This window comes from Lynx rufus, unplaced genomic scaffold (genome assembly GCF_022079265.1).
Source record: "Lynx rufus isolate CCGP_SWC_20201006 ecotype Redwood Valley unplaced genomic scaffold, mLynRuf1.p SCAF_17, whole genome shotgun sequence".
NCBI classification, from domain to species: Eukaryota; Metazoa; Chordata; class Mammalia; order Carnivora; family Felidae; genus Lynx; species Lynx rufus.
In genome coordinates this window covers 26,348,756-26,366,631 of record NW_025814831.1, presented here as the reverse complement: position 1 = coordinate 26,366,631, position 17,876 = coordinate 26,348,756, and the positions used below count along the sequence as shown (strand labels likewise).

At 51.7% G+C, this 17,876-nt stretch overlaps 2 protein-coding genes across 2 annotated transcripts in view; one reads left to right on the top strand and one right to left on the bottom strand.

Moving 5' to 3' along the window:
• Positions 1 to 7,712, bottom strand: part of POMT2 (protein O-mannosyltransferase 2) — a 44,174-nt gene extending 36,462 nt beyond the window's left edge. The window contains exons 1-2 of the mRNA XM_047080299.1: positions 7,107 to 7,712; positions 1,170 to 1,254 (exon numbers count right to left, since the gene is read on the bottom strand). Coding sequence (XP_046936255.1) covers positions 1,170 to 1,254; positions 7,107 to 7,564 — 543 coding nt within the window. The 5' untranslated portion in view covers positions 7,565 to 7,712. The remainder of the gene's footprint in view (positions 1 to 1,169; positions 1,255 to 7,106) is intronic.
• Positions 7,713 to 7,760: 48 nt separating this feature from the next.
• GSTZ1 (glutathione S-transferase zeta 1) lies at positions 7,761 to 17,793 on the top strand. Its single transcript, XM_047080300.1, has 9 exons — positions 7,761 to 7,850; positions 10,817 to 10,868; positions 12,763 to 12,830; positions 13,304 to 13,384; positions 13,735 to 13,860; positions 14,960 to 15,038; positions 15,591 to 15,643; positions 16,088 to 16,137; positions 16,943 to 17,793. Exons 1-9 carry the CDS (start codon positions 7,836 to 7,838, stop codon positions 17,067 to 17,069), a joined length of 651 nt encoding a protein of 216 aa, XP_046936256.1. The 5' UTR covers positions 7,761 to 7,835; the 3' UTR covers positions 17,070 to 17,793.
• Positions 17,794 to 17,876: the final 83 nt, after the last annotated feature.

The following is a 17,876-nucleotide window of genomic DNA, read 5'->3' as shown; positions in this document are numbered from 1 at the left end:
AGGCTCTGAGCTGTCAGCACAGGGCCCAGCGTGGGGCTCGAATTCACGAACCATGAGATCATGACCTGAGTCGAAGTCAGATGCTTAACTGACGAGCCACCCAGGTGCCCTGTGGGCTCAGAGCTAATTTTGAAATAAGCCACCATCCCACCACCCCCTCCAACCCTCCCTGGCCCCTACCCAGTGCTCTTGCGCCCCTAAGCCTGCCTATCACAGCCTACCACCCCTGTCTCTCCTCACCCATGCCTTCATCCCCAAGTACTCCATGCTCCAAGATGACTCCCCAACTTCCTAACAGACGAGTTCCTGTCCCCTTGGTGCTAATGATCTCAGCCTTCATTTAGGAAGAAAAGGCTGATCCATTAGCTTTCTCAGAGGTGGTTGTTTTTAAAAGACTAAAATGAATTCGGATTGTGGGATTTCTAATTGTAAAACATGTGAGAGGTATAGGTCAAAGAATGTGCATGCTGGGAGTGGGGAGGGGGAAAGGTGTTGTGCTCCCTTGTAGACAGTCAGCTGCCCTAAGCAATCTCTGCTTTATGCAATATGTTCCTTCTCTTCATTTCTTTTAGTTTTTGGAATTGAGATAAAATCCATATACCATAAGATTCACCATTTTCAAGTGTACAATTCAGTGGTTTTCAGCATACTCACAAGGTTGTGTAACCATCACCTCTACCTAATTCCAGAACATTTCATCACCCCAAAAGAAATCCCATACCCATTTGCAGTCACCCCCCAGTCCTTCCCCACCAGACCCTGGCAACTACTAATCTGGTTTCTGTTTCTGTGGATTGGCCTATTCTGGACATTTCATATAAATGGAATCATACTATGTGGCCTTTTGGGTCTGACATCTTTCACTTGGCATAATGTTTACAAGACTCATCTATGTTGCAGCATGTATCAATACTTCATTCCTTTTCACGGATGAATAATATTCCATTGTATAGCTAGCTGTACCATATTTTTAAAATATCCATCCATTGGTCGATGGACTGCCTCCCCATTTCTGAGCCCAGAGGACTCCTAAAAACACCAAAGATTTACCATGTAAGCAGCTGGACTGGAATGTCAGGGATTTCTTTCCACAAACCCAAGAATTAAATACAAGATTGAGACTCTGCTCCAACCATTTGAAGAGAGCTGTCAGTCATCACACTGCTTACCTTCCCCAGAGGTGGGTGTACATCAAAGAAAAAGGTACGGTTGATATAATAACTTCCCATTTTTCCAAAGTGAGTCTCATCCCAACTAAAGGAAAAATAGAGAAATGAGAATTTTAAAATTATCATACAATCCAAATAGCCATAATACAACATTGTTAAAATTACAGTTAAAACCAAAGGCTGTAAGTTTTAATCAGTTAATGAGAAAATATGGATTAAAAATTTTTTGACACGTTGGGACATGTAGCTGGCTCAGTTGGTAGAGTATGCAACTCTTGATCTTGGGGTCGTGAGTTTGAGCACCATGTTGGGGGTAGAGCTTACTTAAAAAAATTTTTTTTGACACAAGTAATTGGAGGAAGACATCACACTGATAATTAACCTTTATTGAGATAGATGAGAAAGGTTAGCAAATATTTACCAACCAGTTAAAAATTTAAGTGAAATCTATACTTATTCTGTAGCTTGAGCTTCTATTCATTTTATTTATTTTATTTTATTTTTTTAACATTTATTTATTTTTGAGAGACAGAGCATGAGCAGGGGAGGGGGAGAGAGAGAGAGGGAGACACAGAATCCAAAGCAGGCTCCAGGCTCTGAGCTGTTTGTTAGCACAGAGCCCAATGAGGGGCTTGAACTCACAAACTGAGAGATCATGACCTGAGCCAAAGTCGGGCGTTCAACCGACTGAGCCACCCAGGCTCCCCAACTTCTATTCATTTTAATAGAACAGAGTTTTCCTATAAAATAAAAAGGCTTGAGGTAAGGGTTTTCTCTCAAGTCTGTTACCTTCTGACTCCGAGACTACTTTGCTACTAGAAGGCAGATTACTATTGCTATTACAAACTACACCGTGGGGCTATTGAACAGTAAGAGACTACAAACTGGTTGTCACAGGAGTCTAATTTCACTCATTAACCCTCTGATACTTAACCTGCTGACTATGAACTCACTGAGCTTATTATAATGAACTAATCAGTATATAAAAATTGAGTTAAGAGCCTACCTAGAAGCTATCCTCGTTGCACAAATTATTAAGCAAGTAAATAAGTGATTCTAATATGTTAGCTTTTAAACACAATGCAGAGATCTTGTTCTTCTATATGACCTTTTCACATCCTGCACAAAGACTTTACGGAAGCAGCCCAGTTAATCCGGTACAGCCTGGCTATTTCTGTCAGTTCCTCCCTGCAGCTCAGAAGAACGGTTGCTTTCTAGGGACTAGCCATCCCCAGATCAGCTTCCATAAGCAGTTATTACCAACCTACAACGTAAGGGGCAAAACATGCTTTTCCCCAAAGTGTAGGGCTCTTTTTTTATTCTTTAACTCAGTGGGTCCAATAGTAAGGCAGAAGAGTAAATCTATTTCTGCGTCTGTTTGCTTAATGCTCTGCTTGACACGAAGTAAGAACAGTGACATGGAGATGTCAAAGAGAGAAGTAACTTCTGAGCAGTGTGACAAAATGGATTTTCAGAAAGAAGAGAAATCAGTCCCAGTTCCACCACTTACCAACAGTGCAACCTGGCAAAATCACCCACCCTCTCTGGATCTCTGTTCTTATCTACACAATGAAGACAATAATATCTGCTATGTGCCCTTCACAGGGAAGTATTAGGACTCAATTTAGAAAACATGTGAAAGAACTCTGTAGACTATAAAATCCCATACATTTATAAATTGTCCCAACTGGGCACTATTTAAACTGCCCCAACACCTCTGGTTAGTGTTGAGGTCTGTTTGGAAACATATTGACAAAGGGGTATGAGATTTTTACTTCAAAAATTTCCCAAGTAAAACTAGTAGTAACATTCACGTCTCTTCTTGGCTTTCATTGTGCGTTTGTGTTGGGAGAGACGATCCTCCCTGACTCTCTCTTGCTCCTACAGACCTTGCTGGGTATGCCAAGAATGCAAGGTCCTGGCTGCTCTTCACTCAGGCCATTTCTCAGGATACGTTTGCAGAAAGGCAACCTTGAGAGAAGAGTTAGCATCTTCCTCCGGGACAGAGGGCACTCTTGTTTACTGCTTGTTATAAAACAGTGGATTCCCCAAGCTCAGTATCCCTCAGCTGTGAGGCAACCCACTGCACGTGCAGGCATTCATTCAGACCCATGGCATCACATGGGAATTGGGGAGCAAGAGGAACACATGCCCACCTGCTGATGCTCTCATCTTGCTTGCTGTGCCACGAAAAATAAAGTCTTTTGTCTCTGACCCAGTACTTCGTCTTCTGCCAGCATCCATAAAATAATGACAGGCTAACGTACTAGTTTGTAAGTTGGGTAAAATAAAATCCTAGACCCTGACTGTGGTCACAAGCATAAGATGCCAAGACATACCTTTCCGTAAGAGAAAGGACAAGGGCCCCATAAACTGGGAATGGAATCTGGTAAATAAATGCCCTTATCCAAGTGGTGGGCAAGGAAGGTAGTAAGAGTCTCCCACCATCTTACCTATTAATGAGGCTGAATGGAGAAAGAAACAGTTTGAAAGCTGCCTTGGTTACTGCTCACTCTTCTGGCAAAATGAGAAAGAGATGTAATCATGACAATGGGGCAGCAAGCCTAGCAGGCGCAGCTAAAAGGCAATATGCATATGGCTGCTGAATCAAGGAGTCTCCAAAGCTTTCATAAGTGGTGCCAGCAGTAAGGAGATCTTGCTATTCAATATAGAAAATTGGGGCAAAATGAACACATTGAAAGCTCCTTGGGTGAGCTGTGTGCTCAAAAGTAAATGTGCCTTGCTTAGTGGCTCAGAACCACTCTCTCCCTGTGTCCCATGATCCCTCCTCCTCTACCACAATCTCAGCTGTGTTAAAAAAATAAATAAATAAAATAAAATAAAATAAAATAAAATAAAATAAAATAATTAAAAGCCAAGGTCTCTCTCTCCCTAAAGGGGACTGAAGGCCATACACATGTACCCTACCCCCTGCATCCAGCACTCCACAGTCTCCACTGGGGAATGGCATAATCTTTGGATGGCTGTCACTATAATTACCGATGCAGGCCTATTAGATTTATAAGTTCAAGGGGGAAAAAGCACCCAAATTCAACTGACAGGGTCTGAGCCAAGCTCCCAGTGGGGAAGGAAAGGTAAAATGAGCTGTGGGTAAGGCCCCTATATTACTATTGTGGTTCCCACAGTGGGATGTACACTGGCATTGATCCTATAAGTGTCAAAGGGGATTATCCCATTCCGGGACTGCTGTGTGTTGAGTGGTGATCCTATCCTATCCTGGGTGGTCCAGAAGAAATAATATAAATCCCAAGAAGGGAAAGTGAAATCACGGCCATAAAGACATAGGGCAGCTAGAGCCAGGAGAGGCCATTCTCCAGGATAACAGCGCCATCTGCTGGACACAGGTACCAAGCACATACTATTTAAAAGGGACAGCTATCAACCCACTAAGCCTTTATTAAAACTGAGTGCCTGGGGGCGCCTGGGTAGCGCAGTCGGTTAAGCGTCCGACTTCAGCCAGGTCACGATCTCGCGGTCCGGGAGTTCGAGCCCCGCGTCAGGCTCTGGGCTGATGGCTCAGAGCCTGGAGCCTGTTTCCGATTCTGTGTCTCCCTCTCTCTCTGCCCCTCCCCCGTTCATGCTCTGTCTCTCTCTGTCCCAAAAATAAATAAACGTTGAAAAAAAAATTAAAAAAAAAAAAAAAAAAAAAACTGAGTGCCCGACCCATGAAGGCCTTAGGACTCTTTGGCTTGATACTGCCACCTTGGGGTGAGTCAACTTAGAATCGAAGGCTACAAGGGAAGGGCTCAACAGGCTTGCTGGTCAAATGGAAGTGATATAGCTGGTCTGGCCCTAGGGGCATCTTGATTTTTTATAAGAAGAGGTAGGAGCTCCCACTTTGGAGAAACTATCTTCCACTCCGCCACCTGAAGCAAAACCACTGGCTCAGTGGAGTCTTGATTCACAGAGGTTCCTCTCAAGGCCTGGTTCACTGATAGCGTCCACTGGGCAGCAACAATCATCCGGTCTCAGTAACAACTCTGGAAGGGCAACTGTAATAATGGTTGATGGGCACAATTGGCTGAATTGAAAGTCATCGCTCTTGCCTTACACAATAGTTTTGAGAAACAGACAAGTTAAACTTTTATTGGCTCTTGGGCTTTTACCACTAACCTAGCTTCTGTGTGCCACCTAGAAGACTATATACTGAGAAATTTCAAACACTCCTCTTCAGAGCCAAGAACTGTGGGGGAAAATGTCATGGCTTCCTGTCAATGGGACAATCTGGATCACTCACACAGATGCCCACAGTAAGGACCAGTATTCTGATAAGACCAGTATTCTGATAAGCTGCAGATCAAGCTTGTACCAAATAGACTCCTGCCATTGCCACCTGGATTCATGAATGCCCCAGGCATGGAAACACATCTATCATCATGGACTGGGCACAAAGTAAAGGACTATATGTTTCTGAAGCAGAAGGCATCACTGCGTTGTGGTGACTTGTGACTCCAGCCAAAAGCTGACCAGTTTGTCTTGCAATAAAGGAGGCCACATCGCACTGGGCATTGACTCTGCCCACTCCAAGGAAACTAACTGTTTTAGGACTTTGTTCCCCTCTCCGGGCTATAACTGGTGCCTTACTGTTATGGACACTTTTTCAGGTTACAGTGTTGATGATGCTGTTCCAGTCTAATTATCTGACTCCACATATGTCACTGGGGTCCTTGAAACTAAACAATGTCATTCCAAACCATCCACAGTCTGACAATAGTGCACTTATTATTCCCTTATTATTATTCACATAATAATGAGCCAATAGTCAAGGTACTTGATGACATTCCATACTCCCTACCCTCCACAGGCATTTGGTATTGTCAAGCACAGAAAGATTTCTAACTCTGCTTCCCTCACCTCCTCCTGGTTCACACACCTTAGTTAAGCAGTTTGGTCACCTAATGCAGTCATCATCAGAAAGGGCTCATCTCCTCTTGGCCAACAACTGGGTAATGATCAGGATAAAAGAGGTGGAGAGTTATATAAACCTACATTTTGAACATTTTAGATTCTTCCTGGACTACTCCTGAGCATGATTTGTCCTTTCCCCTAACAACTCCAGATCAGCAGGGGGGAGGGAGTGGGAGATTCAAACTTAAGCCAATATGCTGATATTCATCCTACTTCCTGCCCCATGAGTAAGTCCTTTATCTCTGACCCAGGAGTCTTGTGTCTTCTGCCAACACTCATGAAACAATAATAGGCTAATTTATTCACCTCCCAGTAGGATAGCCCAGATAGGTTGATAGCTGGCTTTTTGGTCAAAGAGTTCCATTTCTAACATTTCCTACACTAACTTTCTTGTCAGGGATACTGACAAAACATGGTATCGCTTGTTCACTAATAAATTAACCATTTTCAGATTGTATAAAACTTTTTCTCCTTCTAGTTGGAGACTTTTTAAACTTATCTCATGAAATCTGAGTCCTACAAAATAAAGCCTTTAAGAACACAAGTCTCTCCTCACAAAAGGGCCCCAGACCTGCTTCCTGAGACCCCTGTCATCATCCCTGGACACACAAATTGTCGTCCCCTCTCCCCAGGATGATTTTTGCCTCCCATGATACCTGGAAATCCTGCAGATTAGGAACTCAGGCTTTAGGGAATTCTATACTAAGAATTTCCAATCCTCCTTGAAAGTTCAAAGCACCTTTAAAAGCCACAATCTGAAAGACCGCTTTATCGGATCTTAAGGAATCCACTACCAAAGCAAATCCCACTGCCAGAGCAAAAAAAAAGACTCCTCTCACAGAGACTGCGCCTGGCCAAAAGCAACCTCCAGAAACCTGTTTCCCACTCCAGCGCAGCCCCGCCCCTCCTCCTGTGATTCCCGCCCCCTTCGTGCCCCCGGGCCAATCAGAGGGCGCATCCCTCCCACCCGGTTGCCATGGGACCCGCCGAGTCCCTCCTGTCACTCACCAGACGTGCGGCGGCTCGTCCAGACGGTGGAAACGGGTGGCGAAGGACAGCAGCGTGACCAGGGCCAGCAGGGCCCACCGGCCAGCTGCCTCGAAGTGCCGCGAGCCCCAACCAGGCCGTTTGCGGCTCCGCGCTGCAGGCTTGGCGGTCTCGTCCGGGCCCACAACCCTAGCAGTCTGGGGCCCACAACGGCCCCGCCGGGGACGCAGCTCGGACCGGGCCGGGCCTCCGCCCACCGCTGGTGGCATCCTGCCCCTCCTCAGGATCGCCCTCCGGCCCACCGGCACGCTCGGTCTTGCGAGCCGCCCGGTCAAGAAGTCATCCAGGTCCAGCTCGGGGTGCCCTGGGAAATGTAGTTCCCTGCGCCGGCAGCGGGCCCCGGGGCCACGGCCTCTGGGCTGGGCAGGGAGTGCGGTCGCCGTCCGGGCCGCTAAGAGGCGGCTAGTGGCGCAGAGCATGACGGACCGCGCGGGCCCAGCGGGCCGGCCAGGGAGAAAACGGGCTCAAGGAACTGCAACTCCCAGCAGCTCCGGGAGTGGGGGCGTGGCGGCAGGGCGGGGCGAGCCAGAGGAGCCCTTAAAGATCATTCTAGTCCAACCCCTAGCTTTACCACAACAGAAGTGTAAGTTCTGACGTGTCGGGGTCTCACAGGGCCACAGCCGTCGACGAGTCGGAGAGTCCCAGACGTGAAGTCTCCGGGCCTGGAAGAGGGGTGGCCCGAGGTGCGAGATGCAAGCGGGGAAGGTCTGTACCACGCATACAGGGAGAGGGAAACTACTTAGAAACACTGAGAAACCCTGGGGGGCGGGGGCTAAAGGTGAGCTTGGACAACGCACGCTCCCGGCATGCAGAGCGCCGCACGGGCGCCGCTCTGCGCCTGCGCGCTGCCAGCTTCTTGTTGCCCGCTGGGGCCTGTAGTCTGGAGAGGATTGGGCCCGAGGCGGCGCGGGTTGGTGGACTGTGCGGGGCGCTGTGGAGTCGCTGTACCCTCGCGCTCCACCTGCCTCTTACCGTTCTTTCTGCTAGGTTTTCAAGACGTTGTCCCCTGCTTCCCTCTTCCGTACAGCCCCGTGTGGTCTTTCCCAGCCGGTCGGCCCGACGGGTCCTAACACTTAACCTAGGGCCTTCCCGGGTGGTTTGCTTTATGAGAGAGCACCTGGACGCTTTAAGTCATTGCCAGCACCTGGGGAGCGCCTCCCCGCTTGGCCCAGAGCCACGGTGTCACCTCTGGGGGAAGGGGCCCGAGAATCTGCATGTTTAATAAGCGCCCCCGATGAACTTTTAAAGTCTTATTCAAGTTTGAGAACCACCAAGGAAGGTAGCGGGCATGTCAGATGGGATACAGCATCCCCGTAATAATATATAGCTCTCCCACTCACAAATGGGATTTTAGGAGTCGTTCTCTCAAAACATGCGTGAGAAATGGTTTAAAAATAAAATCTGCTAGACTCGTCAGAACCCAGATTTGAATTGGGAACGAAGTTCCTCCAGGGGTAGTGATGAGATGAATTCTTCACTTGGGCTTAAAATCTAGCTCTACAAGTGCACAAGGGAACACAGGGTAGTTGACGCAATTATCACTGGTAAGAGGAAAAGCAGAAACTGCTCTCCGCTACGTTTCCTGATGGCCCATAAGTAGGAAACCTGGGGGCAGTGGCATTCGCAGTGACTCTGTGGTCACCCTCAGCACAGGTGAAGATGTAACATTCAGTAATTAGGTAAGACATTTCGTTAAGGATTCTAAGCTAATGTCTGAGGCTCTCTAGTGGTCCCGGCCCTCACCAGCAGCCCCTGCTTCTTGGCCCCAGGAGCCCCTCCAGCCTGACCTGTTAGGGAAAGGGATGTACCTCTGAATAGGGTTCATCTAGTTCCTCTGCTTCCAAAGACACCTGCCGTCTATCACCTGCCCTCTGCACCAGAGCCATCTTTACTTTCCCCACAAAAGGTGCCTCCAGTACCGGCTGGAACTCCCAGGCTCAGAAACCAACCTGGGAAGGCCTGGGTGATAGTTCAGGGATGTAGTCTAGAGAGGATTGGGCCCTCTCTAGAAGACGGAGTTGATAGTTCATGGATGGTGAAGGCAGGGCCACAGAGCAGTTTGGTGTGCTCGGGGGTGCAGAAGGGAGAGGGAACTTGGGGGAAATGTCTGTAGTCAAAGGGATGGTAGTCAGAGGTGATCTAGAAATCCTGTTGTGTTCTCCCTCATCCATATGGATACACACGTGTCTGCCTGGAGATTCATGAGTGCTAACTAATTACTAGTCCTGGGCCCTGCTTTGAAATGCTGACTACCCAAGAAGGACCAGAGAAATGAACTTTGAGTCTTTTAAACTTTAGAGGAGAGATTACACACACACTCAGCCTCCTCCAGGGTAACAAAAATGAGAGAAGAGGGCCAGGTAAGGAACATGGCAGACCAGAGAGGGCATGCCCTGACTGAAGGAGGCCAGTAATTGTCTCCAATCAATTGTTGCTACTCAAGAATCCGAGTCCACTGTCTCCAGATCTTTTTAAGAAAAAACAGACAATAGGGCTTATATACGAAACATCTTGATTTTTCAATGTTGGCAACCAACTAGAAACATTTTTAATTTTTTTAATGTTCATTTATTTTAGAGAGAGAGAGACAGAGTGCAAGTGGAGGAGGGGCAGAGAGAGAGGGGGACACAGAATCTGAAGCGGGCTCCAGGCTCTGAGCAGTCAGCACACAGCCCAGTGAGGGGCTCGAACCCACGAACCGTGAGATCATGACCTGAGCCAAAGTCAGACCTTAACTGACTGAGCTACTCAGGCACCCCGAAACATTTTTAAATATAAGTAGACCAAACACAATACACTATAGGCTGTCCTTTTGTGACCTTAGCTTTGGAGTCCATGGGCCTATCCCCCAGCTATTTTTATGAGACCATCCTAAAGGACTGATGGGTGGGTGGTGGGTTGAGAGAGACGGGCACTGCAGCATGAAAGAACTAGAATTCCTGGTCTTTCTGTCGCTGCTGGAAGGAATTATGCTATCATCTTACAGCAACCCCTCATTTTACAGATGAGAGAGAAAAGACTAGAGAATAGAGAAGGCAGGGATCTGCCCAAGGTCACACAGAGCTAGTTCCTGCACTGGGACCAGACCCTAGGTATGCCAGCATCCAGTGCACCACACTACATGAATTACTGCTTCCAAAACCAGGCCACCTTGTCTGCCCAAGACACCAAATCTGGCTCCACCGGGAACATAGAAAACTTCCCACAAGTTGGAAAGAGATGTCCTTTCTGACCAGAGTCAAAGTTTCCCCGGAAGCCTATCTAGCCCAGCTTCCCCATTGGCTCATGGGATCCACCCCTTCAGGGTTCCTCCCCCTGCTCTGCAGCTCTGGGAGAGGGGACATTCCTTGAGAGGCCAAGGGTCACCACAACACCATGACTGAGTCTGGCAAGGTAAGGAAGATGTGCAGGCTGGCTGCCCTGTTGGGGGCCCCTTGGACCTCAGGGATGCACGATAGCACAGTTTGGAGCTGAGGGACCCCACCTGACTCCCAAGGCCTCTGACCCAGAGAGCTCGGAGTCTGGCCTGAGTTGCAGACACGGGTCCGGGAACGGAGGCCTGCTGACTTGGAGCCCCCCGGCTGAGGGCCGTTGCCTCACCAGCGGGCTTCTGGGGCTGAGAACCCCCACGAGCATGGGTTAACATGTATCTTCATGCTGTCTCTCCTCAGCCCATCCTGTACTCCTATTTCCGGAGCTCCTGCTCATGGAGAGTTCGAATCGGTAAGAACTGTGCTCCCACCAAGAGCCTGGGGGGATGGAGGTGGAGAGAGCCCTGCGTGGAGAGTTGGCCTGGGACAGAGGGGTATTCTGTCAGACAGGGCACCACCCCCAGCAACCAGTGTCCCCAGTGCCCTGGAAACTTTAGCACCTGCACCTTGAATGGCACCTCCACCTAGGAAGTGCCAAAAAGAGGAGAGTGGGGGTGGCAGGAAGGTGGGTTGTCTTTTCCCTTGGACCTGCCACCTCTCCCACCCTGCTCTCCAAAGCCACTTAGCAACCACACTTAAAGCAGGCTCACAAAACCCAGAGGTGCTTGGTAACTGGCAGGGAACAGCTGGCCTTTCTCAGTTCTTATCTTATTTGATCTGGCAATTAAACGGAACTGGCCAGTGTCAACCCCAGAGGCTTCAAGGAAACAGAAACCAGGGCCCTCCGGTTTAGTCCCAGCTTGACCCGTCCCTCCCTCAGCTCAACACAGCCTGTGGCAAAGATCATAGTCCCAGCTCATACTGCGGGAAAACCCGTGCTGGATGTTTTTATGTGCATGATTCCATTTAAACCTTGGCAACCCTAGGAGGGAGGGATTATTGTTGCCTTCATTGTACAGGTGAGGAAACTGAGGCACGGGGACATTAAATAACTTGCCCAAGACTAGGTAGCTAGTAAGAGGCAGAGCTGGAATTTGAACAGCTAGTCTGCCTCCAGAGTCCGTGTTCTTAACTACTCTACTGTCAGATGAGGAAACCAAGGCACAGGGGCTCATTAAGTTTCTTGCCCAAGGCTGCACAGCTAGCAAATGAATGTGATGAAATCTGAACCCAAGCAGTCTGCCTCCGGTAGTCTGGCCGTAACTGGGAAGCCATCTGCCATGACCCTCCCCCGCCCCACAGTCAGTTGGCAGTTGCTAGAATCAGTAGGCAAGTGCACTGGGGTGCCAAAGGACACAATCTCTCCAGGCACCTCCCCTGGGCCCAGAACCTCTGCCCTAGCTGGGCCGGACAGGAGCCACAGGACCCATGTGCAATGACCTCTCCCTCCTGGCCCCAGCAGCCACTTTGTCCAGAGTGGGGCTGACCAGCGCTGAGGAAGAGCCCCGTGCCTCCCAGTCTCTCTTCAGACTGTGACACGTCTCATCCCCTCCCCTCGCTCCTTTGCCTTTGCCCAAGACTAGCCGTCACCATATTTCAGTGCACATGCGCGCGCACACACACACACACACACACACACACACACACACACAGAGTCTTCACTAGGCTGGTCCAGTGTTTACCCTCACTTTGCCAGGGGAAATTATCAAAGGGCACAGAGAGAAAATCTGGTCACTAGGAGTCATAGCAGATACTGTGAGGCCACTAAAGAGCCCTGGTGCCCTGCTTGGAATGGTAGTAATCAGCTCTGAGAACAGAGAAAATGGATGAGAAAGGGAATTCTTCTCTGGAGAGTGTCATCTGCTTGTGTATGCACTTTGTGGTCACTTGAGCACCTGCCCTGGGCCCTTGGACACCTTCATGAGAGAATAATTGCAGGTCTCCAACAAATAAGCCCTGCTTGCCACTGTTCAAGGCCCTGGAGGGGACAGAGGTGACCAGAACACTTCCCTGCTGCCCTCCAGGAGATCCCAGGGTGCCAGGGCACACGCCTGTAGGCACCACTTGGGTGCGGGGACCCTGTGCGGGTATGGAGAGGATGGTCCTGAGAGTTTGGGGGCAAGAAGAGCCTCAGAGACCTGAGGGAGGAGAGTGGGTAGTGACCAGGGAAGCTGGAGAGATGAGGACAGGGCCAAGTTGGGCCTTGGTCACCTAGCTGCCTGGAAAAAGAAGCCTCCTTCTGGAACCTCATGTAGCCCTTGGAAGTATAGCCAGAAGCTGTCCCCTGACTCTGCTGTCTCTCGTAGCTCTGGCCTTGAAAAGCATCGACTATGAGACGATCCCCATCAACCTCATAAAGGATGGAGGCCAGCAGGTGAGGAGGCCGCCCCCGGACCACCATGTGAGAGTTGGAGGTCTGGTAGAGGGACCCAGAAGAGGGTGCAGACTTCTTCCCCGCAAGAAGTGAACCTGCTGGCTCTCCCTGGAGGGACGGGGTGACAAACTGTGCAGCATGAGGAGTCATGGGAAGGGCCCGGGTTCCAGGCTCCGTGCCACAGCCTGGCCTCTCGGTGCCTGACCCCAGGAGGGTGAGTGGCGAATGGGGGTCCTTGCCCCTTGCTGGGCCATCTGGATGTACCTTGGTGACCACGGTGTGAGGTACAAGGGGACACACACAGCCAGGCCATTGGGATGAATCTTGTAGTTCAGCAGCCAGTGGATTTTGGAATACTGCCTGGATCCCTCAGGCCTTGCCCAGGGGAGGAGAGTGCAGGTGGGCCGCAAGCGTGGGGTCTTCCTGTGTGCCCAGTCCAGGCCACCTCGTCCATTAGGTCCTTGTCTCCACAGTTCTCTGAAGAATTCCAGGCACTGAATCCCATGAAGCAGGTGCCGGCCCTGAAGATTGATGGCATCACCATTGGCCAGTCAGTGAGTGCAGGGCCTGGGAGGCCCCTTGCAAGAGGGGTGCCCCGAACAAGAGGACCTCACGGCTCTTCTTTGCTTGTGTGTGGCCAAGCGCCTAGGCCTTAGTAGGGACATGATAAGTTCCTGGCAGAGGGAGGGAGCTCAGCTTATTGTTTGGGGAAGTGACGGGAGGCTCGAGCATATGGGGACCAAGTTCTGCAGGACAGGGGGCCACCAAGAGCTCTTCCCTGGGGGAGTGTCAGCCTCGCGGGCTCCAGCTGAGGAGGGCGAGGAGGAGTTTGCTGGCCCCGTCACTCTGGTCCAGGGGTCTGCGGCCCTCCCGTCCCAGTGTCTCGCTGCTCCCCTCCCAACAGCTGGCCATCATTGAGTACCTGGAGGAGACTCGGCCCACTCCACGACTCCTGCCTCAGGACCCGAAGAAGAGAGCCCACGTGCGCATGATTTCCGATCTCATCGCCGGCGGCATCCAGCCCCTGCAGGTGTGGCTCTGGACTCGCACCCTGCACGCCTCTCATGCCTCCCCTCACGCGCTCTTGCCTTCAGAGGCACACTGGGTGTGGGGCCTCATAGTGGGGTACCCAGCTTGGGAGTGGGGGCGGCAGGAGGACAGGAGGGCTCCTCAGGGGCTCAGACCCAGACCACGTGGCAGAGGGGCGAGGGATCCCAGAAATCACCTGCCCCGCGGGGCCCCCAGCCGCATTCTCAGAAGCCCCAGGTTTCCAAGGACAGCCCAGAGGTTCCCAAGGAGGGGAGGGGCCAGGTGGCAGGGGAGAGGCTGAGTGCTGCAGAGCCAGACCCCTCCCCACCTTTAACCAGAACGGCCTCCCTCTCATCTGTTCTGTAGCATAGATTGGGAGTCTCGAGAGATTTTTATCTTTTAAAATTTTCCCTGCTAAAAAATAAGTGTTAAAGCAATTCATCTGTGCTAACCCCTGGCTTAAATGAGGAAGTAGCCCCAGAAAGGTGGAGGGACTTTGCAGAGTCACTCGACTAAGAATGGCAGAGCAGGGGCCAGGGCCCAGGACCCCTGACTGTACCTGTGCCCCCATCCCCATGTTACCTTGTTGTTTGTAACAAGGAGATTGGAGCAGACAGATAGCCCCATTTTATAGATGAAGAAACTGAAGCCCGGAAGTGAAATGGCTCCAGGGGTGTAAGGATGGAACAAGGGTCCAAATCTCCTGAAAGCCACCTATGCTTCTCCCCCATCCACCTCTCATGTTGCACCCCCCTCTCCTCACAAGGGGCCACATAAGGGAGACCCACTGGTTGCAGGGGAGACGGGCCTCAGGTCATGGCCGCGTCCTGTGCCCCCACCCTTCCACACCTCCGCCAGGGTCACAAGCTTCCCGACAACAGGGGGCACTGGGGCAACCTGAGAAGGTGGCTGCTGGGATCACTCTCTGTCCCAGCCCCCATCCACCCTCAGTGCCCAGATGGGAAGAGGGGATTCATGGAGCCCAGGAGGGGACAGATGGACAACCTGGGGCAGAAAGGGAACTGAGCTTCCCTGAGGGGGCTTGGCAGGTGCAGGCGGTTCCCAAAGCCAGTCACAGATTATCATCTTTGGTTGCATAGAACCTGTCTGTCCTGAAGCAAGTGGGACAGGAGAACCAGCTGACCTGGGCCCAGAAGGCCATCACTTCTGGCTTTAACGGTGAGTCCTTACTCCCTCGAGCCATCCCAGGGTGACCTCTCAATGACACAGCTCTCGTGCCTAAGGCCGTGGGCATCTGAAACAGCTTCCCAGGCTCTTTGGTCCTGACAATGACATGGGTGAGGGTAGGGGGGCAGAGCAAAGGAGGAAGTGGGACTGGATAGTGTCCAAACCTGGCCTCAACCTCTAGTACTTCTGGGCACCTCAGCACCTGAGGCCCACAGCCCTTTGGAGCTGGATGGCCCAACCTCTGCTTCACTGCCTGCCCCAGCCGGGAAACGAAGGCTAGCAAAGCACCAGCCCATCGTGTGAGAGCTGCTACTTCGGCCAGTGGCCGGTCTTGTCCCTTCTTGGGGAGGGAATGGCCACTGGGCTGGAGGAGCCCGGGGAAACATCATCTGCCTCCACATCCCCGGCAACTCTCTCCAGATCTGGTTGTCGCATTCCCTCCAACACACATGCCCCAGCCTGTCACTCAGCTGCCCATTTCAGAACTATGGGGGCCAAGGCCCAGTCTGTGCCCCGAGTAAAATCCATGTGGCCTCCCCACAGCTCTGGAGCAGATCCTGCAGAGCACAGCAGGGAGGTACTGTGTGGGAGACGAGGTAAGCTCTCCCAGGCCTTCCTACAGCGGCCTTCTCCCTCCACCCTGGGGCAAGAGCAGGCCAGAGAGATTCCGGAGAAGGCATAGGGTTGGGGTGGTTTCAGGGCCCCTCACCTCATCCTGAGGCGTCTCCTCCCTGCTGGGCGCCCAAGGGAAGTGCCTACGATGGTGGTTTTTAACAAGCACGCTAAGATCCACTGAGACCATCAAACCTTTTCTGGCCCCCCACAGAGCCGGTTGTCAGGACAACTGGATCCTGGCCTGGGAGACCCGTGCTCTGGGGACAGATGGGGGAGAAGAGGAGGGGGATGGGGCAGTGGGGATGGGGTGGAAGACCCAGGAGCAGAAGGGAACCGTCAAGGGCTGGCAGCCCGTGGACACAGCCAGCCCAGCCTGTGAGTCCGGGGCACACACCCTGATGCAAACCCACCCGACCCTCTTTCAGGTGTCCATGGCTGATCTCTGCTTAGTGCCTCAGGTGGCAAACGCTGAAAGGTAAGAGAGGCCCACTGCCCACCCTCTCCCACCTGGCTCCTCTCCTCTAAATGCCCAGCCTCCTCCCGCCATCAGGCCCCAACTTCATCTACCGAGGAAGCGTCTCATGCGGAGACTCCCTCCAGCTGGCCAGGGAGCCCCGGGTGCCAGGCCACACCAGCCACTGTGGTCTAGAGGAGACAGGCAGAAGAAATCAGGGGAGCGCCCCCGACCATGCCCATCTTAGCTCATACAATCCCGTATAGCCCCTGCTCCTAAGAGGAGGTGGCTCACCTGGTGGCCACCCCTAGAGGAAACCTCCCGCAAGAGCCTGCTGCCCCCGACATGGTATGTCTGTGCCCAGCAGTGAGCTCTACTCTGCTTTCCTCCAACAGCCCTTCAGGGAGGCATGAAAGAGTGCCTCTCTGGAAGGCATCATGTCAGGCACCATCAGGATACAGAGATGTTATGACACATTGGCTGCCCTTGAGAAGCTTGGGATATGGGTAGAGAGATTATCTGTATATGTAAATGCCAAGCACTGTGCCTTATGTGTAGTAGGTTCTCGATGAACAGCCATTGCTTGGAATGGGAACAGTAGGCAACAGAGATGCTAGACAGTACTGCATGAGACCCGCCCATCCCAGAGCCGCCTGTGAACAAGGCCCCCACGTGGCAGGGCCACCTTCCTGGTCCTTCTCTGGTCAGCTCCAGGGGCCCCATCCAGCCCACCTCTGTGCTTCCCTCGCTGCACACAGGGCAGTCTGCCCGTTCCCCTGCACACCTGGTGTTGAGATGGTGTGAGACAGGTGTTTCTCTGCTACAGGTTCAAGGTGGATCTCACTCCCTACCCTACCATCAGCCGCATCAACAAGACGCTGCTGACCTTGGAGGCTTTCCAAGTGTCTCACCCCTGTCGGCAGCCAGATACACCCCCTGAGCTGAGGGCCTAGCCCTCAAACTGTACCCCGTGGGTGAGGGGGCAGGAAAGGGGTACAGGAGCAGAAGCTAGGTAGGCTGAACAGGCCTGGAAACAGGCAAGCCCTAGGTGGAGAAGCAGGAAATTTGAACTCCTAGCCCTTGAACTTGAAGTCTAGCCCTGGACCTGCCTTCCCACTGAACCTCTTTGTGCTTCCAGTACCCACAGTCTGTCGAATGTGGGTAGGGTGGGGGAGAGGATGCTGGGAGGGAGGAAGGCAGGAACATTACCTATTACCTATGTCATGGGCAGTCATGAAGATGCAGGCACAGTGTAGACTAAAATGCCTAGCAAGTTCACCGGAGAGAAGTCAGGAAGCCCGAGCGCCTCTTCCCTTCCCTGAGACTGTACCTGACTGCAAAGAATGTCCACACTGAAATACGGTAATTAAACTGAAGCCCAGGCCTCTAGGTTATATTCAGTTAAGATGCTTTCCAGAAAATGAACATTCTTCCTAGCTGGAATCCCCCTGTGTCTGGGCCAGGAGAGGAAATCAGCCAGCCACTTGCCCACCCTGTGGTAGGCCTGGCCCCTGGCACTTAAGAGCACTGGAGAGAAAGAAGTTCAAAAGCCTGCCTGAGAGAACCAGACCCAGATGCAGAAGAGAACAGATAGAAAAAGCAGAAGGGCGCCTGGGTGGCTCAGTTGGCTGAGCGTCTGACTTCAGCTTGGGTTATCGTCTTGTGGTCTGTGGGTTTGAGCCCCGCGTTGGGCTCTGTGCTGACAGCTCAGAGCCTGGAGCCTGCTTTGGATTCTGTGTCTCCCTGTCTCTCTGCCCCGC